This window comes from Cyprinodon tularosa, unplaced genomic scaffold, assembly GCF_016077235.1.
Source record: "Cyprinodon tularosa strain WSP-4 unplaced genomic scaffold, ASM1607723v1 ctg1102, whole genome shotgun sequence".
NCBI classification, from domain to species: Eukaryota; Metazoa; Chordata; class Actinopteri; order Cyprinodontiformes; family Cyprinodontidae; genus Cyprinodon; species Cyprinodon tularosa.
Genome location: NW_024037897.1, coordinates 17300 through 39129, shown reverse-complemented (window position 1 = coordinate 39129; position 21830 = coordinate 17300). Strand labels below are relative to the sequence as shown.

Sequence of the window (21830 nt, the reverse complement as noted above, 5' to 3'; positions counted from 1 at the left end):
GAGCTGCAGGATGGATCCCAGGAGGCGGGCTGTTTGTGATTACAGTAACGCTTTAATGACCGATGACATCAGGCTGTTAGTCGGACCATCTGCCTGCGCCCAGAGAGCATGAATTAATCATCAGAACATGAGGAGCTGCTGCGTTGGAAGCTCAGAGGGACGATCCGGACCTCAAGTCAATCTGAGCAGAATTCCTCCCAGAAGCAGCTTCACTCAGCATCATCAGACCACGGCGTCTAACCGGCTGCTGGTCGGAGAACCGGCCAGGCGAAGGGACTGATCTACCAACGTCTCCGTGACATTTAACCAGACGGTGGCCGCGCGTCTCAGCAGTGATCGCCATGACCTCCCAAACATGGAGGCCTCAGAGACCGAAAATGAACAGAATGTAGACTTTTATCTTCCGACAGGTTCTGTTCTGGGTTCTTTACTTCTGTCATGTTTGAACTGTTCATTTTGAAAAGTTAAAAATTTTGTTTTTGTTTTTATATATCAGTGATAGATAGTAATAAATACCCAAACAGCCTGTCAGAGCCTGCTGTAACCATTATAACATAACAGGTCAATTATTTTACGGGGTGAACGGTACTGAATCAATGTATCTATTTAAGCCGGACGTATACGGTACGATTTTTTGCACTTTTCAGGCCGATTCTCCAGTCGTGCGAGAATTTTTTCGATCGGTTTAGCCCTGATTAGCTGGGGCCGTTATTCAGGGTTTGGCATGACAGGTGATGTGATGACCCGAGGTCAGGAGGAAATCAGACATGTTTGATATTCAGTCGGTCTGCTGTTGATGCAGAGCTACGAAATCACTCGTCAGCAGGTGAATTCTAAAAACATTGTTCTACTAACGAGTAGGACCTGTTCATCATTATCTGCCTTCATAGGATGATGAACAGGTCGGGGTTAGAAAGGCAATATAGAAAATAACTGCAGTCAGTCAGACACTCAGTGTTTATCGTTTGATGGACGACAGAATCAACATGAGGAGGAACCCATGAAATGACGAACAGGTCCCACCTGTTAGGTTTTCAGACGTCCTCTTCACCTGCTGACAGACGACTTCACCTAAATAGATCCACTACCATTCAAGCTGTAACTAGTTTATCTTTGATTGACTGACTGGAAGACTGGTGCCAGGTGAAATCTGGCAGCAGGTAAAGATGAAGAATGCAAAGGTTCTTATAGATGGGACCTGTTCATCATCTCATGGGTTCCTCCTCATGTTGATTCTGACTTTTTACACAGTAAATACCGTCAGTTTCCAGTCGCTTTGGATGTTATCATCCCAATAGTCATTAGTGGTTATCAGTCCCATAGAATGGCTTCAGATTAGTTGGTTATCACTGAATGAATCCTGAAGTAATCCCTTTCCCCCCTGTGGAATTCATTTATCTATTTATGTGTAATCTGAAAATAATTTCCACACTTCAAAACTGAAATGATCAGCACGCCGCTCATATTAAACCTAAAACAAATATATCCCCGAGTTGCAGAATCCTTTCACCATAAATATTTAAATCTCTGAAATAATGCCAATCTTTAAAAAGATCCTCGTCAGACATGTAATGTTTTCTTTTTTAAACCTAATGTGTCTCATGGATGTAGTACATTTTTTATGTAAAAAACTACAAAAATCAGACTAAATCAGGAAATGAAACGTTGTGATTGGCTGTAAGGAGGGTGGAGACACTGAGTTTACTGAAGGAAACCTGCTGCTGACCAGGTTAGCTCTGGGAGGATGTTACTATGGCAACAGAAACAGGATGAGGAAACTTAGTGAAACAGAAAAGTCAGTTTCCCTGATTTCAGGTGTAGAAACCTTCGTTTTCGGTAAACCTGCTTTGTTAAATGGACCTCTGGTCTAGAAGATGTTTTTATTTTCATCATCCATCTAGAAAACTTTCTAACCTTTGGTGAAAATGAATAAAACCTTTAAAAGTCTTTGTGACGTTCTAACGGGTTCTGGAACTCTTGTACCAAGAAATAAGGACACAATCAGAAAGAAGGAGCCGGTTTATTAGCCCTCATATTAATCATCATGTGCCACAACAGTCCTGTGGCGCGGGTTCCGACATAACTCTCTGTCAATAGATTCTAATAGAAAAATCTGCAGGTTACAGTTAGGACGTCTGTCCATTAGAAAAAGAACAGAAACCATGAAACCAAACGCTCCCTTTCAGAGGTAAACCTCTGGACCAGGAAGCCTCTCGCCAGAGCCGACAGGTGCGCTCCTGTCTGGTTCTGATGGAGCCCCCCCCATCAAGCATCAGACCAGAGCCGGACAGCAGGCCAGCATCTGCTCCGGCAGTTTTTATAATTCTGTGGGGTCTTCAACCCCTTTAATGCAGCCCTCCGTGGCTCTGAGCGCCGCCGCCTCAGAGGAGCCGGGCGCTAAGAGCAGCAGGGAGAGCAGACGGAGGCGGTTCACCTAGCAGTCTTGAGGAAACAACACACACTCTCAGATTATTAAACAAAACAAGTGAATTAACAGAACAAAAAAAAGACATTTTAACTGGAGAGCACCCGCCAGAGTGGAAATTTACACAAACCAAAGTATCTCATTGACAAAAACTGAATATTAATACAATTTAAATAGACCCCTGAAGAGGAGAACTCATTATCGTCTTTATCATAATCACACATATAGAAAGCAACACCACTGATTCAATTGAAACTCAATAACAGCCAGATCTCCTAAAACAAGACAAACCTCTCTGTGGTCCGACGCTAACAGGGTTCAGCTAGCATTCACGAGTCCTGATAACAGAGCAAACCGCCGCACGGTGGCGGCTAACACGGTTCAGCTAGCATCCACGAGTCCCGATAACGGAGCAAACCGCCGCGCGGCGGCCGCAGCTACATCTCTATGACGACCAACTCATGAAAATGAGCAGATCTGTAATAAACGGTCAAACTATAGCATGCTAGCATAATCCAAGGCAGCCAACGCAACATGGGTGGCTAGCAAATCTGAAACGCGTTTAGAAAGATCTAAACACATGAATTTCAACTGAAAACATCAGGACTGACATGTAAAAAAAAACAAAAAGGAACAAGTCTTCAGATTTTCAACAGATTTTCATCAAATACGCTGAACAGTAAATTAGCAGAGTTTAGATAAGAAATGTCAAAAAATATATTTACATTTGTGCAAGTTTATGAAAATAACACAACAAATGCTTGTTTGAGGAACATTACCCAGCCTTAATAAACACACAACATACAGCTAAAACATAATCAGCACCGTTTGATACACGCAATGCTAAGCTAACCTCTTCCGGTAGCTAACGACATTTCAGCTAAATTCTTCTGGACTCGAACCATTTAAAGCAGACAGGAAAACTTCGGGCTCATGAAGTGGGTTTGGCAGCTTATAATTAAATTAAAACAAATTATTTCGGAGTAACATTAAATAACCACTAGAGCCGTTTCTACGGCGCCAATTTAGCGCCGCTTGTTTCAGGGTTTGTTTGATTTTCGACAATCCTAAAAAAAATGAATTCCTTTTTAATTTCAACATGGGCACTTTAAGGATAGGAGAAATGTTTTTTGTTGTTAGATGCTCGTTAATGACGTGTCCTTTGATGCTAACGACCAGGTTTAAAGATAAAAGATCGGCACTGAGGTCACGACACGTTTTTAGTTTCTCGTAAACTCTAAACTAATGACGCTGGTGACCTGGTGAATCTTTTTACATTTTAATAATTTTTAATTTGCAAGTTTGGGAGGATAAGGTGTGTGCTAGCCTAACGCAAACCCACGCTAGGCTAGCTACTTTCACGTAAATTAGTTAAGCTTTTTGTTAAAGTCAATGTAACACAACATACACAAAAAAATTTGCAAGTTAACAAAGAACATCAGGAAGTATTAAAACGCTGCTATCATTTGTTTGCTAGTTGTTGCTCACATTATCTGAAAATTAAATTCACGACATTTTTTATTTTGTGGTTTAACCACATTTTCGTAGTTTGAATGTAGAAAGTGTGTTTTTGTATAAAATGTGAGCTCATCATGTGACTGATGACATCAGACTGTGCTTAGCCGCCTTGTTTAATGGTCTCCTAGTTGGTGGTTTTGTTATTAGCTTATTAAAGATTGTTACACAAAGAAAAGCTTATATTTTGTCACTTCAAAAATGTTAAAAATAATTTTTTGGTAAATTGTTCATTATTATTGTTGACTGATACCAAATATTTCTTGTTCCACAACTTCCACGTTATCCAACAATGGAACAATTATGTAATTTGCTAGTTATGCAATTAAGCTACGGGATCAACGTAAATGATTTGGTTTGTTATTGTTAGCATTTGCTAATTGATCAAATGTCTGATGAGGCGGAGTCGTTATTTGCTGCTAGGTTCTTGGATTTTTAGCCGATAAAGTGTGGAGTTCTACCTCTAATGATAAATTGTGACTTTGTGTACGACGATAGCGTCGATAGTTTAGGTTTGAGGCTAACATATCAGATCAGTAGCATAAAAAATGTCCCCAGTTTGGCAGTTTGTTAGCAAGTTAAAACAGGATATCGGTAAATTTCACGGAGCGACGGAACTTTGCTTTATTATGTCAGCTTTCTTTAAAGTTGCATCAATGCTAAACAGTGTTTTACGATATTTCTACGTTAAAATGAAAATGATCAGGCTAACCTGATTACTTGGTTGACATACGGCGAGCGCGGCGTGGACATTAGCTTACAAAAACACACGGATTCATTCCCGCGTCCATTCAACCAAACGTCTGTAACATTCGTTCAGCCACTGGTGCGGCGGCGCCACCAACGTTAGCTAAAACACAACCAAGCGACGATTTTGTAGCAAACCCTCTGTTCGGCGGCGTCATCGTCAGGGTTTAGCTCCACGTTAACTGCCCAAAAACAAACAAACAAAGAAGAAGAAGGGCAGAACTTGCTGCAATAGTTACGCTTCGCCGTCTGAGAAAATGACCTCCAAATTGTAAGAAAGGTGGAGGCGTGGATCTGGGGAGCCGAACTGGATTTGACGGGTTGACCACAGAGAGATCTGGCTTCAGGTAATGCGATTTTCATCGCCTTCGTTTTATCATCTGAATAAAACCTAAAGAGACGGCTATTCATGAACAGGAAGAATTATCAAACTAAAGGAAACATCATTGCACCTCCAAGATGGCGACTAAACAGGTAAAATTAGATGGAGTATGAATAGACCCAGCGAGCAGAAATTTAGTACAAAATACAGGTTTATCTCAGACGGTAAAACATCACATTTCCATCCAACGCTATTAAAATATTTCTATGCCAAAATAAAAAAAATATATAACTGAGAGTCGACACACAATCTGACGCATGCTTTAAAACATCATAAACAAAATAATAATATATTGGATCTCCTTACTCAAGAATGCTAAGTCTTATACCGTTTATCAGAAAAATAAAACTAGACAAAATATAGATTATACTGGATTTGTTTGTTCAAAGCCACACTGATAGATCTTTAAGTTCAAGTTTGATAAAAAAAGAAAAACAGGTCTATGCTGTGGAGAGACCAGAGGCTAGTCCAAAAAAATCTGCCTGACAAAATATCAACTCTGTAAGGTTAAAAAACAGAAAGAAAAGAGTTTGTGATTTTTCAGTTAATCCTTAGTTTTTCTCTACAAAAAGGAAGAAAGAAGCGGCAGAGCGTTGCTTGGAAACCACATTTTGGTTGCTGTCAACGACCGTCCGAGGCCCGGAGCCCGCCATGAGGGAGCCTCTAGTGATCCTGATGGAGACACAGAGGGACATGGTGGTTTAGGCCGGTCCGGCGCGGCGAGGCGCGCTCACAGGGATGGTGGAGCTTCCTGTGTTACCTGGATCTGGGCGGGGTTCCACAGGTAGGGCTGCTGTCTGTAGTATTCTGCTAACACTGCAGTGTAGTCTGGCACCGAATTGGGCTGAGACGACTGACCTGCAACAGGAGAGCAGCGGTCAGCTGGTGGAGCATCTGAACACCTACCGACGGCCTTCAGGTTCAGCTTTAGGATTCAGAGGGTTTAGAAACAGACACAGGAATCTGCGATGAACAAGAGGACTGGAGCTCCGGACTGGGACCTGAGTCAGCAGACCTGGAGCTGAAGTTCAGGTTTACACTCCAGCCTGTCTGTCTCATTTCAATCTGACACGATTTTTGACTCAACACTCCACTGAGCAAAGAACAACCTTAGGTTAAAAAAACAAACATTTGTGGCGAAACATCGTCAGAACCTGAATCACCTCCTGATCCCCGAGTGTCTAAGAGGCAAAAAAGAACCTGAAAGGCTGGAAAATAAAGGACACTAAAGCAATGCTAGCAACTAGCTCTACCTGCTAATCCACAGGGAAGGATTTCTGAGAGTCAATAACTAGATGCAACCTGCAGGACTTCACCGATTCTTTTACAACACTACCTCATCCTGAGGAGCTTAGGAGCACCAAGGAATGGTTAAAATTACCTTTAGAAGCAATAAGTGATTCTAGAACACCCACCATTCAACACCAGGATGATTGACTCAACTCAAACCCTGATGTTGTTTCTGTATATGGCCTGTAAGCCAGTTCACATGCATTTCAACACAGGGGGGTCTGGACATTCTTGATCATGGGGTCTACCTCGCTTGGACCCCTTGTTAGTTGGGTGTAAGGTGCTTGAACCCTATTGTCTGGTGGTTTTATCTGGCTTGGACCCCGTTATCAAGGTCTACCAGGCTTGGAGCCCTTGTTAGTTGGGTGTAAGGTGCTTGAACCCTATTCTCTGGTGGTTTTATCTGGCTTGGACCCCGTTATCAAGGTCTACCAGGCTTGGAGCCCTTGTTAGTTGGGTGTAAGGTGCTTGAACCCTATTCTCTGGTGGTTTTATCTGGCTTGGACCCCGTTATCAAGGTCTACCAGGCTTGGAGCCCTTGTTAGTTAGGCCTACCTGAGGTGGAGCCCTTGTTAGTTAGGCCTACCTGAGGTGGACCCCTTGTTAGTTAGGCCTACCTGAGGTGGACCCCTTGTTAGTTAGGCCTACCTGAGGTGGACCCCTTGTTAGTTAGGCCTACCTGAGGTGGACCCCTTGTCAACGGGGTCTACCAGGCTTGCAGCCCTTGTTAGTTGGGTCTAAAGTGCTCGAACCCTGTTGTCTGGTGGTTTTATCTGGCTTGGACCCCCTATTATCAGGCTGTACTTGGCTTGGAGCCATTACTAGTTGGGACTACCTTGCTTGGACCCCTTGTTAGTTAGGCCTACCGGAGGTGGACCCCTTGTCAACGGGATCTACCTGACTTGGACCCATTGTTAGATGGGTGTAAGGTGCTTGAACCCCGTTGTCTGGTGGTTTTGTCTGGCTGGGACCCTTTCCTTACTCCTGATAATAGCTTTGTATGGCCCTATCTTTCCAACACATACAGCTGAGTCGTGCTTTAATCTCATAAGAGTGGACAGTGGTTAACACAGATCGGAACCTGGCATGTTTATTTCAGACTTTAATCTGAACAGCAAACTCTGAGCAACACAAGAACTGTCAAACATTCAGGTGTCATACTCTGTTTCTTGTAGTAGTCTTCCCAGGCTTTACTGTAGTCCGTCATCATGTTCTGAGGCTGGTTCTGCTGACCTATAAACACAGAAGCTCACATTAAGCCCGGATATTTCAGAGCGACTGATGATTCCTGACGGTTAAACTCTCTCTCTGTTCATCTCTTCCCTCAGAAAGCTGAGGCAGGTCCTTTGTTACTGAGTGCATGTGTGTGTCTGTGTGTGTGGACTTGCCTAGCTTCTTATAGTACTGATCCCATGCTTTGGAGTAGTCCATCTGTCCTGTCTGAGCCAAACTGTGACCTACACACACAAACACACACCGTTTCAGCTGCTACCCTTTAGGAAGTATCCTGCACATCTCCAGCAGCTGCTTAAGATCCTGACGTTCTGTTCCTCCACATCGCAGAACATGAAGTTTACATCAGCCTGATTTTCCTGTTTATTCTCAACGTAGAAAGCAGTCAGAACCCAGAACTGTGCTGAGGTCTGGGCACTGAGTCCAACAGGTGGGGTGGGTGGGGGTCTTACCTGGGTCCTGTTGTCCAGGGTTCTGCCAGCTGCTCTGGGCATGGTAAGTGCTCCCCCAAACACCAGTCACGAAGGGCTGACCGCTGCTGCAGACACAAAACATCTGCTTACAACCTTCATCAGCTGACCTGTGCCGGTCTGGAGAACATCGACCAAAGGAGCCCCTCTACCTGAGCTTCCTTTGATTATAGGAGCAGAGAAAAGGACTGAGTAACGATTCTGTTGGTTTATCAGCATGGAAGAGTTTCAGATTTAACTAAAACTATTCAACAACTAGTTATCTGAGCCACAAACTGGAAACCAGTCATTCCTTTAGAAATCAGCGTTTAACCACATCCCTCCACCCTGAAACTGGCTCTGGGCTCCACTTCAGGAAACAGAGTGTGAAGAACCTTTGGTGGTCGAATGAGGAAGATGTGATTCTAAGTAGAACTGGTAAAAAAAACGTTTCCTCACAGAGCCACACATTGCTGGTCACAGGGGCGGATTCAGCCAATACTAGGCGGATGTCTGGGGCCAAAATTTCCTGAGCTAACAGGCTAACGTTAGCCCGTCCGCAGCAGCCAGGGCTAACGTTAGCCCGTCCGCAGCAGCCAGGGCTAACGTTAGCCCGTCCGCAGCAGCCAGGGCTAACGTTAGCCCTGGCTGCTGCGGACGGGCTAACGTTAGCCCGTCCGCAGCAGCCAGGGCTAACGTTAGCCCGTCCGCAGCAGCCAGGGCTAATGTTAGCCCTTTCTGGAACTAGTTTGACACCTGTGATCTAGAGACTATTAATAACAGCTCCAGACAAGCTTTGAATGTGGTGATGTCATCAGTACGCTTCTGTTCTAATTGACCCAGATCTATGTTGCGTGCTCCCGTTCTCCCCGAGTCCAGACTTTCCTGGGTTCTAGTAAAGAACAGACTTGGCGAGAACACGAGTCTGTACGGCGTTCTTGTGAATTTAGAAATGGCCACCATCTCTTTGTAAACATCAGATATCCTGGTATGTATATTATTTATAGCAGGAGAACTCATCACTGGGATAAACCCATATGACACGTTCAGGTAAAACCTGCAGTAATTATTATTTAGATGAACATCAGGGAATTTATTTTCTTATTTTTAATGGGAGATGCTGAGGAACAGGACGGGCCTTCACTGGTTTGTGTTTTGATGATTTTTAAAGAGCAGAAAGGAAGCGATTGTTTCTGCATTAAAAATAAATGTCATAGTTTAGTCTGGATCGAGGAGGGGGGGCGTGAAGATCAGCGACAGAGATTATTCACCATTAATCCACTTAAATATGATCTGCTTCTGAAGCTTAACGCTACAAGGTTTTCAGGGGAAAGAACTATATTTAAGATTACTGTAATCTTATGTTCTTCCTGTTAACTGACCTTTTCCTTCCTTCATTTTCACATCGTTTTAAAAAAAAAAATTAAAATGTAAAAAATAAATATGGTTAATTTTACCTCGATCATTTTGACGGCTCTATTAGTTGCATTGTAATTTCTTCCCGCAGTTGATTGACGTTTGGTATTGTTGCCTAGCAACCAACATCCTTTTAGAGGAAATCTAACCGTGAAACAGGCTTTAGAAATCCTTCAAAACATACATACACATAGAACACAAATAATAATAGCGTACAATACAGCCTTTGAACAATATATATTGGACCTGTTTTGAGGTTTACATATCCACAATGGGTCTAGAACCATCTCAGCTGATGACATCATCACTACTCATGCGTTCCATTGGGAAAAATGTCACCCGTCAAACTAACGTCCTGTGGGAGTTCTAGTAGGATCAGAACTCTGGGAGTCTGAGTGTTAACGTCCTGCAAAGATTCACGCAACATCAAAAAGTCTCTAAAAGCCAAAGGTGAGCATCTCGATCTGTGATTAACTTCCACCCAGCGGAGAGTTCAATGCTCCCCGCAGGAAAGCAGGCGCCTTCCCTGGAGAGGGAGGGAAGAAAGACTGCTTTAATTAGCAGGGATCGTAATGACGAGTAGATATTGGAGTTTAGCTAACCTACAGTAAAGGTTTATTCTGGGTCCTAGAAGGCAGATTATTTAACCGATTATTCGTTACCAAGTCTCCTCGACCCGCACTGCATCATGGGAAACGGGTGAAAACAATGATGCCTCCTTCAGAACGGACTGCATTGGAAGGACCGCCATCAGGTCCGCGCAAGTCAACTAGCGCAGTGCCTGAACCTAGACCACCATCACAACAGGGAGCCTTTGGAACCAACCGGTCTGGATCGGGGATCAGAACCAACCGGCCGGGATCGGAACCAACCGGTCGGGATGAAGGTTCAGGTTCTTACTTCTGGTGAGCAGCCGGAGCGGCAGTGAAGGGACTGAAGCCGAATCCTCCGTTACTCATGATCCCGGAGCCCTGCAGGAGGAGAGCAGAGCAGACAGAACCGGGTCAGCCAGGACGGGTCCGTTTTAGCTGGGCGGGTGCGTTTGCTTTGCGTACCCCGATCTTATCGTCGATGAGCTGGCGGGCCACCTCCATCTGCTGGGCGGTGCCCCTGATGGTGAAGACCCGGGTGTTTGGGTCCGTGGAGGGCGGCGGGTTCCTCTGCAGCTCCACGTGAGCTCCAGACTGCTGATTGATGCTCTTGATGGTTTCTCCTCCTGCATGAAGACACCAGAGTTAGAAGGTCAGCAACCGACCACTGTCCTCCAACCAGGAGGTCCACCTATCCTCAGACCTCCAGATGTTTCCACATCCTTCAGCTACACAGCTTCTACCCAAAGCTGAGATTAATGGGATGAATCATCTCCTGACCAGGTTCTGTCCTTCAGAACCACCAGACCAGTGGACAGCTCCGAGTGGTGGTCCAAAGAGAGATTCCAGCATTAGAGGACCTCATGGTCCAAAGGCTTCAGATAGGAGGAGATCCTCCAGGACCTCAGAGAGTTCTGAATTCCTGCTTCTTCTTTTCAAACAATGATCAATCAACATCTCCAGGAGCAGGAAGGACAACCAGTTCTAGTCTGAGGAAACCAGAAGATCAGTGTCCCCACACTGAAAGTCTGAATGGGACCAGAACAGTTGGACCCAAATCCTTCCTGACCAACCAAAGAACAGCGACACCTGGAGGAGGTTCTGAATGAAGATCTGCGGGTCCATCTGAGGGCAGGAGATGTTCTCACGGTGGAGACTAAGGATCATCCAGAGGAAACAGGATGATGATGAGAACAACGGCTGATCTGGTTCTGGTGGAGCGGGTTCCTATGGGCTCTCTGAGTGGATTGGATGGTTGGTTGCCATGGTTTCACGGCATGGTGGCTGTTATCAGCTTCTGATGTTCTGGGTCCATCAGGCGGCTGTGAGCGGCACCCTCCCAGTGAACAGGAGCAGTCGGAGTGATGAAGGAACCGCGGGTCTGAGCAGAACCTTCACTGGGTTCTGATCGGCTGCTTTGGCCCGCCCACCGCTGCTGACCCGGTGAGTCCTACCTTTGCCGATGACCAGGCCGCACTTGTCCGCCGGGATGGTGTAGGTCACTTCCTGCAGCGGGCCAGGGGAGCCCATCGTCCAGTCGCTGCGCCCTCTGACCCGGCTGCTTCGCAGGGCCGAGCCGAACCCGTCCCGCTCCTGCACAGACGGACCGCGGATCAGAGCCGGTTCCGACCCGGCTTCGGGGCCGGTTTTCCGGTGGGGAGGGGGGGGCTTACCTGGGCTGTCTGGATGAGCTCGTTGATGAGATGGACGGCGTGCTGGCAGCGCTCCGGCTGACCCATCACCATGGCAACACGCTCCGGACTGATCCCGTCATCTGAAACCAGGGCAACACATCAGAAGCGGGTTTTTAATTCATCAATTTTAAACACTAATATTTTTAACACTGTATTCAAAACACTGAAAATCTTACAGTGAATTTATATCTGGTAAAAATTAAGCAGCAAACAATTAATCTGTCGACGTTTTGGTGAACTACATCTAAAGCAATCTCCACTCAATGCAATCCAGCAGCTTCTAGCCAATCAAATTAGCTCATTTGGTCACATGACAACAGTAGGACTTAAAGGAATAGTACACCCAAAACATGATTAGCCTTCATTTTCTACTCCCCCCCATGCTGAACAACACTCTGGAGTACTTTTTTGATATCTCAAATGCATCTGGAGATCTGGGAGGCTTCTTGCTGTCTGCTGACATTCAAATAATGGAGGTCTATGGCGCCCGAGGCAGAAAGGTCCATAAAAGTCCACAAAAACGTGTCAATATTCCTCCATACTGCTCGTCCAATGTATTCCAAGTGTCCTGAGTGGGTAGCATCCAGAATTTACTCGAAACGAAGTCATTTAGAATGTTTTTAGAGCATAAACAGTAGTGTATAGGATTTCCTGAAAGCGCGTTCACGAGTCTACGGAAGCCGGCAGACCAAACCAGATGAAAGTGCGCATTCAGCGTCTGCTCTGCCAATAATGCAAGCGTAGAGGAAGAAATGTGCTGTTTACCTGTGCGAAGAAAGAAACAACGAAAGAAAAATGTCTGAGGACTTCAGTGTTGAGGAAGAGCATGAGTTCTTTGCCGAGCTGAATGTGCACTTTCATCTGGTTTGGTCTGCCGCGGTTTCCGTCGACTCGTGAACGCGCTTTCAGGAAATCCTATACACTACTGTTTATGCTCTAAAAACATTCTAAATGACTTCGTTTCGAGTAAATTATGGACGCTACCCACTCAGGACACTTGGAATACATTGGACGAGCAGTATGGAGGAATATTGACACGTTTTTTGTGGACTTTTATGGACCTTTCTGCCTCGGGCGCCATAGACCTCCATTATTTGAATGTCAGCAGACAGCAAGAAGCCTCCCAGATCTCCAGATGCATTTGAGATATCAAAAAAGTACTCCAGAGTGTTGTTCAGCATGGGGGTGAGTAGAAAATGAAGGCTAATCATGTTTTGGGTGTACTATTCCTTTAAGTTTGTTCTCGGCTGAATGAGGAGATTTCCTTTTTTAAATAGATATTATTATAAAACGTCAGCTAGCTACTAATAGACCACCATTAATGGGACTGAGTGAAATAACTGAGCTGATCACAGCTAGTGCAGCACCCCCGTCTGCCAAGGCTCTTGGTTTGATCCGGAAGAAGCGGCCGGCGGCAAACATTGTTTCTTTTTTTCTAACCAAATGAGCTGATTTCATTGGCTAGAAGCTGCTGGACTGCATGGAGTGGAGATTGCTCTGGATGGAGTTCACTAAAAGATCAACACATTTGCAGGCAAATTTTTAACAGATAAAAATTCAGTGGAAGGAATTTAATGTGTAAAATTGTGTTTTAAATTCCGTGTATAAAAATAAGAATGTTTCTTCCCTAATTTTCCTCCAATATTTAAAAATAAAATGTGATTTCCTTCTTTTTCTCATTTTATTTCATAGTTGAAGTTTACCTACGATGAAAACGACAGACCTCTCATTATTCTAAGCAGAACTTCCATAATGCGGACTAAATACTGTCTTTATTGTTACTGTAATTAGTAAAATTATATATTACTAAACAATATTATTTAGTTTATAATAAATTATTTAACTAATATTATAGTTATTAGGAACGTTAGTAAAAGTGTTCCTAATAATAACTAGTACAGTGTCTTTATAGTAATGAGTGGGTAATGCATGCTAACGCGGTTAGCGCTCGGGTTCCTCTCTGGGTCACGGACGGGCGGTTCTGACCTGCTTTGAATTGGACTCGGACTCCGGCGTCGTTCTGGATCTTCTTGATCATTTCTCCGTTCCTGCCGATAACGATGCCCACAGCAAACCTCGGAACCGGAACCTGTGGATGGATCGGATCAGAGGGGAGTGAGGCGCGGCGCCGATCTGAGATCTGAGCCGGGTTCTGCTTACGTCCAAACTGGTTCCTCCCAGCCGGCCTCCAAAGTCGCTGCGTCCGGCCCTGAAGTCTCCGTCCTTCTCTCGGATCACCTCCAGAACCAGCTCCTTGGCGGCCTACAGAGAGAAGCCGGGTTCAGTTTCTGGGTCGGCAGCAGAACAGCAACAACCCAGAAGATCCTGCTGCTCCGAAGGTTCTGACCGGAAGAACCCAGAACCTTCTCGTAGCGCTGGTTCCGCCTACCTGGACTTTGTAGGGGTCTCCAGAGATGCGGAGAGGTTTGTCGGCTCCGGTCGGCATGGGCCCGTCCTGGATCATCATCATCTTGACCCCGGCCCGCTCCTGGGAGAACCAGAACCAGAACACCTTCAGACTGGGTCCTGGGCGTAATCGGGGCGAGCAGAAGCGCTCCTCACCTGCAGCTGTTTGATGGTGTCGCCTCCTCGCCCGATCACCAGACCCACTTTGCTGGCTGGGATCAGCATCTCCTGGACCGCCGTGCCTCCGTCCCCGTCTCCATGGAAACCCGGCCCGTTTCTACACCGCTCCACGATCTGCACCAGCAGCCGCTTTGCCTGCCTGGAACACACAGCGAGAACAGATCCGGTTCAGGTTCCAACAACGGACAGAACCCGTGTTCTAGAACCTCAGAGGTTCTGATGAAGGTGGGACTCACTCGATGCTCTCGGGGGTTCCTGTCAGCGAACACGGCCGCTCCATCAGCCCTCCGCTGTCTGCAGACACACAGAACAAAGATCAGAACCAGGCAGCGGATCAGAACCTCAGCAGGAGGCCGGGCTCCATCAGAGACTCACCAGAAGCGATCTGGATCTTACATCCCGATTCCAACTGGATCCTGGTGATCTGCTCGCCTCCTCTACCGATGACTGTAGACGAAGATCACCATCATCATCACTACCATCACCCTCATCATCATCCTCATCATCATAGGGATGTACTCACTGAAGCCGACCATCCTGTCAGGAACCTTGTACTCCTCTGTCATCACCCTGCAGAGGAAGAGGAGAGGAGGAAGAGTTGATGCAGACTGACCAGCTTATTATGGGATGTCCTGCTGTCTGATCTCCTACCTTTGATGGCCCATGGCTGGAAGCTGGTTACCTACTGAGGAGAGACACTGGTTAGACAACATCTACTAGATCTACTCGTCCCATGTCCGCGGATCTACGCATTCTACTTCTACAATTCTACTCACCTCCGTCCTCTCCGGGGCGTTTCTGTCCGGGATAGTAGAGCGCAGGCTCCACGCCGCCTGAGGAGCTGTTGAGGTGCGACATGGTTTCTCCTCCCATCTTCCCCACAATCTGAGACAAACAGAAAGACGACAACAGTTCAGCATCAATAAGCTTCAGGTTACGGGTCAGAACCAAGGACCGAGGAACGACCCGTTTAGCTTTGGACTGATTCCTGATGGAAAACCAAGGAAGCTTCCCTGACATGGTTCCATGCATCTTCTAAGGAAACGGTCTGAGGAAGAGGAGGAACCTGGAAGCTAACAGGATTCTAGCAATGCAAGGAAATAAATGCCTTCACCTTCTGCTCCAAAGACCAGAGTCTTTGACAAAAATCTTGGTGTTGTTTTTGATCAGGACCTGTCATTTAAATCCCAGATCAAAGAGGTTTCTAGAATTTCCTTCTTTCATCTGAGGAATATTGCAGAAATGAGCAATCTCCTGTCCAGGGGTGATGCTGAGAAACTAGTCCATGCATTTGTTACTTCAAGGCTGGACTATTGTAATTCTTTACTATCAGGAAGTCCACAAACTGTAGTTAAAAGCCTTCAGCTGATCCAAAATGCTGCAGCCAGAGTTCTGATGAAAATTAAAAAGAGAGATCATATCTCTCCTATCCTGGCTTCTCTTCATTGGCTTCCTGTTAAATCCAGAATAGAATTTAAAATCCTCCTTCTCACATATAAAGCCTTAAATGGCCAAGCTCCATCTGATATCAGAGATCTGATTGTTCCTTATGTTCCTAACAGAGCACTTCGCTCTCAATCTGCAGGTTTACTAGTGGTTCCTAGAATTTCTAAAAGTAGAATGGGAGGCAGATCTTTTAGTTATCAGGCTCCTCTCCTGTGGAACCAACTACCAGTTTTAGTCCGTGAGGCAGACACCCTGTCTACTTTTAAGGCTAGGCTTAGAACTTTCCTTTTTGATAAAGCTTCTAGTTAGAGTGGCTCAGGTTATCCTGAGCTATCTCTATAGTTATGCTGCTATAGGCTTAGACTGCTGGAGGACATAGGGACCCCCATTTCATCATTCTGCTTCATTCTATCTCTATTCTCCCACTCTGCAGAATCTGTTAGTTCAATCTCTAACCTTCTGCTCTCTCTGCTTTTTCTCATAGTAGCTTCATCTGGTCTGTTCCTGTTTGGCTGTGACTCCATCCTGGAGAGAAATATCAGCTGTGCTGCTGCCATCAACACCTTTGTTTCTAGATGTTGGAGCTTGGCCTGTTTTCCAGTGTAGTCCTGTTTCTCTGACTGTGACTAACTGGATGTGCTCTCTTCATCCTCTGACATGGGAGCTGGCTCGGAGCTCGTCTGCCTGGCTGTGTGTTTCCTGGACGGGGCCGCCTGTGGAGCTGGTTGACAGTTGCCTTTTGTATCTATGCTTCTTTTTCTATGTCTGCTTCTGTCTCCTTGAACCCCAGTGGGCCTCAGCAGATGGCCGCTCACACTGAGCCTGGTTCTGCTGGAGGTTTCTTCCTGTTCAAAGGGAGTTTTTCCTCTCCACTGTCGCTACAAGCATGCTTAGTGTGAGGGATTGCTGAAGAGTCAATATCTACTATCTCTACATACAGGAAGAGAAAATCCTTCAAAGTCAGGGACTGGATGCAATCATCTGTTTTTCTTTAGATATACATTTTGAACCTTTCACCTGAGCAGATCTGATTGATCTAGATCTATAAAATGACCTGACATGATGCGAGTTGGATCTATAGAAATAAACTGAAAAGAACCTCTGACCCTCAGTGACCCAATCAGCAATGAGCGGCGCCACCACAGCGCATCACTCTCAGCTTGAACTGATCGGACCGCCGACCACACTCCTGGTTTCCATGACAACAGAAGCAATGCCCGCAAATGGCTTGAAAAAACAATATCTATGTCATTTCTATCATAGCTCTATGAGGGACAGCTGCTAGCGAGTCCCTGTTGCTAACATGCTAGGAGCGAAGGTAAAGAGAGCGAGAGGTTCTGATCGGGTTCAGCCCAAAGAACAGGAGGTCATGTGATCCAAACGACCAGAACCTGTAGGAAGTTCTCCACCAATAGAACAGAGCGACCCGCTGCAGCTCCCAGTTATGCTGCATGATTGGCTGAACATTACCACATGATGTAGAACGTTGTGGTTGCCCTGACAACGATAATAAACAATGCAGCGTCGGGAGCATCTGTAGCGTTAGCGCGTCTAATGACCAATGAAGGTTTACCTGATTGATAAAAGCTAAAAAAAATCAGTTTCTGGTGAACTAAGTAACCGTTAGACCACGATATAAAGAGGGAGAGTTGGGTAGCGCTGTAGCTAGCAGTAGCTAACAGGTTAGCCTCTTTTAGCTCGCTCAGTTAGCCATATTAGCTACGCTACTTTTAACTTTGTGTCAACAACAACCGTTTGTTTTCTACAAGTAGAATAAATGTTTAATTCGTCTAAAATCTCTATGAAAGTCATTTTTAAGATGTTCCATTTGTCCTCTGACCTCAGATCTGAATAAAAAGAATAAAAACAAACTAAAACTTTTTGCGTCTCCTTGTTAAATAGCAGAGCTCAGTCAGTCTTTCCTTCCAGACTGATGACTGTTTTCTACTTTCGGCTAATTTAGATCAAAATGTCCAATAAAAGCAAATAAAGGGAATGAAATGTTGAGCCTCCAGAGGAGATGTGATCCTTCAGAAACGGGTGTAATGAAGTTTGTCTGAGGGAAGTTTCCGTATGATGATGGGATAAGAAGGGGCGGAGCCCCGAGCAGATCTGGTAGCCATAGCGGCGCCCATAGCGGTTCCAGCTGAGATCATCTACACTGCAGGTAAGATACTGACGGCTACGCCCCACAGAACCAAACCCATCTGATCGTCTGGTTTATCTACAGCAGATAAAGCTATAGTGGAGGATTTTCACTAATGTTTGATAAGACCCGCCCACTTCACAAAAAAAATAAAAACATGCACATCCACAACCCTGTGCCGGCGTTAAACACGTGCGAGAGCTCACTTCTCCTCGTGCACACTCCGTCTAAAAGTTGCTGTTTGCATCATGGATTACCTTCCTAAAGAAGATTTCTCCAATATGTCTGATTCACCAGTCAGTGAAAATATGGAGGAGCGCGTAGGACGACCGGACGCAGCACCAGAATGATTGACAGCTAGGAGGACCACTGCCTTAGACAGGATTTATACAGGAAACAGGAAGTCCAATTTAATGCTCTAAGAAATAGTTTTATTGCCATATATTTATTTATATATATAAATAAAATGGCAAAATCCTTGGTGATCTTTACGGTGGACAGGCTGCAGCCATGATGTCCTGAATTCTTCGTTTTTCAGCCACTTTTGTTGAAATTCGCATTTTCCTGTTCTCCAGCCTTTTCTCCGCCTCCAGCCTTTTTTCCGAACAAACGGTTTTACGATCAACCGGAAACAGTTCCGCGCAAACCCGCAGAACCAGATATATCTGAGATAATATAGTCGCTGAAACAGTTTTTAATTATTGTTATTTTTTAATTAAAGAATTTTAAATGCCGGGATAATCACATTTTATTAATTTGAATGTCAATTAAAGCCTTCATTTAAAAAATAATTAAATGATTTTTAATGACACTCAAAAACCCGGTTGGCTGATCCCTCCAGAACCTCCTCTACACCTTTAAGGTCTCCTTCTAATAAAGTTCTTAGGAGGAAGTTCTGGTTCCCCAGAACCGGGCCGGCGGGTCAGCTCCATCAGTCCAGTAGTTTCTGTTTTAGTTCTTGGTTCTGATTAAAAACCTCAGAAATAAAAGATTGAAGACTGAAAACATCAGTCGGTACCAGACCCAAAAAAATGGACCCAGAACCGTTTCTAATTCTGTCAGAACTTTTTGGCCTTTTCATCCACATAGGACCTGTGGGTGGGTCAGAACAGAACCACCCGGAGTGGATCTGTTCTGGATCCCTGAGGGAGAACATCTCTGGTCTGCTGGGGAACCCGATCGGGTCAGAACCGCTCTGATGTTGGGTGGAAATCAATGCCATGTAGAGCGATGACATCAGCAGGCTGAGCGGCGCCGCCTGGTTCTGATGCCTGCTGAGGTTCTGCTCTCCAGAGTCCAGAACAACCTGAACCAGACGGCACCGTTTCAGAACCAGGGGAGGATCGGACCGGCCCAGATGATCGGCTCCACTTCACTTCTATTATTAATTTCTCTGTGTTGTGAAGAACCGACCCGGTTTAAACAACATGGAGAGAATGGTTGGTTCTGCTGGATCTGTTGGTTCCGCTGATTCTGTTGCAATCTGTCTGGTTCTGCTGGTTATTGTTGGATCTGTCTGGTTCTGTTTGGATCTGTCTGGTTCTGCTGGTTCTGTTTGGTTCTGCTTAGTTCTGGTTGGATCTGGTTGGTTCTATCTGGTTCTGCTGGTTATTGTTGGATCTGTCTGGTTCTGTTTGGATCTGTCTGGTTCTGTTTGGATCTGTCTGGTTCTGCTGGTTCTGTTTGGTTCTGCTGGTTCTGCTTAGTTCTGGTTGGTTCTATCTGGTTCTGTTTGGATCTGTCTGGTTCTGCTGGTTATTGTTGGATCTGTCTGGTTCTGTTTGGTTCTGCTGGTTCTGCTTAGTTCTGGTTGGATCTGGTTGGTTCTATCTGGTTCTGTTTGGTTAATTTTGTTGACTCGTTTGTTCTGGATCCATTTCCAGGATCATGGCCAGAACCTCTGGTTGCCTGTACAGGTGTGGTTCAGTTCGGTTCGGGCGGACCCACCTGTGCAGGTGACCCCGCCCCCCCTCCTCCGCCTGTTGCATAACACCAGCCTACTTTCTAGTTCAGCAGGTCCGGTTCCGCTGCCCCGGTGTGGATCGGAACCGCAGCGGGGTCCGTGTACAGCGGCTCTCCGGCTCCTCCGAACCCATCGGAACCAACAGGTTTCCCCGCAGACTCTGTGACACGTGTGGCCAAAACTTGGGTCCCCCCCCCCCGCCCTGCTCCTCCAGCAGACCCCCCTCCCGCTGACAGTCCCATAAACTCCCCCCAAACTAGCAGAGGACCCGCATGAGGCGGGACGAAGCGGACCGAACCGAACCGGCCTCCGGTCCAACTCCGAGCGGCTTTCGGGGCTAGTTAGCATGCTAGGCGTGTTTGTGCTGCGGAGCAGAAGTTCGGAGCAGCAACAGCTCAAAGAGCAGGAAAAGTGCTCCGACTCGGTCCAAACCCCGCGGCTCCACCCGGAACCGGTGTGTTCCGAACCCCGGAGGAGTTGTTACCTGCCGGGCCCTCTGCAGAACATCGACCAGGCCGTCTGACTTCAGCCCCGGCTGGTTCATCGAGGCCTGTCCCTGCACCAGCTCCGCCATCGCCGCCACTAGCCGGATTAGCCGCCGCTGCTAGCTGCTCAGAGATAGGAAGCGCAGCGAGATGTCTCACTCTGATCTCGTTTTCAGGACTGGATTCATTAACGTTCAATCAGGCTGTTCCTGTTTTCTCCTCACAAACATAAACATCATTTCTAACAGTTAACCTTCATCAGAGACATTAAGGCGCAACTTAACATATTTTAGAAATTAAAATATATATATAAATACCAATGAAGCTATAATAAAATAATAAAAGTTATTTGTGGGCAGTCATTTTTGTTTTATCCACTGAAATTTAATCATAATATTTTAAAATCAGTTTTGTATTTTCTTTTAAGTAATATTAGTATTTGTGTCATTTGTTGTTGTTGTTTTATATTTACATGTACAGAAAATCTAAATGTGCATATATATATCTAATAAATGTTTTTCCTCTTGACATTTTGATTATACAGTAAATCGATACCTTTGTTTTCCAAATTAAGACATTTAAATTCATACAACTCTTATTATTTTTAAAAACTTTTCCATATCAGAAAATCTGATATAATTCCTTCTTTGACATATTTTGTAATTTATTTATTTTTAAAAAGCCTCTTATATAGAACATTTTGATGTTCGGGGTTAATTTTCTGGCGTTTTTACTGAATATTTCAGTTTGCATCTTTTTGGTTTTGTAGTTTATAGTTAAGCTCCTTAATCATTTGCTTTTTTTCCATCAATAAATTAAAGTACAAATGAAAGCCCGTGTCTATCTAGCAAATGATGAAATAATTTTATTTGATTTTATTCATTTAGGTGTATTTTTACAGGAAGACTGAACATTGAACTGATGCAGCCCAGAGAGTTTCTGACCATTTTTTTTTTTTTTTTTTTTGTGGAAAATAGTTCCAACATTTCAAAGCGATGTTTTGATTTTTTTATTAATCCTTTTTTTTTGTTTTAAACTTAAAATAATACAATTAAATTCGTGTTTTAGCCAGTGTCTGTAGTAGACATCTTGTTTACAGACGATCTCTGGAAAAGCTCAGCTGTTGACAACTTGCTTCGCTGTTTCCACTTCCGCATGGAGTCACGTGTTTGATCCAGCTCTACAGGTGGAGAGAGCAGGTTTCTGGGCAGAAAAAGTTGACCTCCCACTGAGGTCGGGTTGGTGAACAGTTGGTCAGTGAGGCTAGTTAGTTGGGTTGGTTACCAGACTGGTTAGTTAATTCGATTCTATCCAGTTTATTTCTAGAGCTGCTATTCACAACACATGTTATCTCAGGTCACTTTCCAGTTCACCAGATCATCCAGTCAGATTGATTCAAAGTTTTCTATCTAAGAAAAAACAGTTGTCTCACCAATCATGCTTGTAGCAACAGTGGAGAGGAA

The 21830-nt window shown here is 45.1% G+C and overlaps 1 protein-coding gene across 2 annotated transcripts; it reads right to left on the bottom strand.

Moving 5' to 3' along the window:
• Positions 1 to 2001: 2001 nt before the first annotated feature.
• On the bottom strand, positions 2002 to 20524 carry LOC119791328 (far upstream element-binding protein 3-like). 2 transcript variants are annotated; one of them, XM_038297375.1, is made up of 19 exons: positions 20367 to 20524; positions 15104 to 15212; positions 14979 to 15012; positions 14851 to 14897; positions 14703 to 14774; positions 14564 to 14621; positions 14304 to 14466; positions 14131 to 14229; positions 13902 to 14003; positions 13728 to 13830; positions 11721 to 11821; positions 11502 to 11640; positions 10513 to 10673; positions 10358 to 10428; positions 8045 to 8130; positions 7748 to 7816; positions 7521 to 7592; positions 5830 to 5927; positions 2002 to 5741 (listed from the first exon to the last, which is right to left on the bottom strand). In XM_038297375.1, the coding sequence occupies exons 1-19, from the start codon at positions 20454 to 20456 to the stop codon at positions 5733 to 5735; spliced, it is 1683 nt and encodes a 560-aa protein (XP_038153303.1). In that variant the 5' UTR covers positions 20457 to 20524; the 3' UTR covers positions 2002 to 5732. The 2 variants fall into 2 exon arrangements, with proteins under 2 accessions (XP_038153303.1, XP_038153312.1); XM_038297384.1 differs by lacking the exon at positions 7748 to 7816.
• Positions 20525 to 21830: the final 1306 nt, after the last annotated feature.

Bases quoted from the DNA above. Each gene is read 5' to 3' on its own strand.
- LOC119791328 (XM_038297375.1), bottom strand. From the start codon at position 20,456: ATGGCGGAGCTGGTGCAGGGACAGGCCTCGATGAACCAGCCGGGGCTG. The intron at 15,213-20,366 runs GTAACAACTCCT...TGTTTGTCTCAG, and splicing joins TTCTGCAGAGGGCCCGGCAG to ATTGTGGGGAAGATGGGAGG. The intron at 7,593-7,747 runs GCAAGTCCACAC...CTGTGTTTATAG, and splicing joins TCAGTACTATAAGAAGCTAG to GTCAGCAGAACCAGCCTCAG.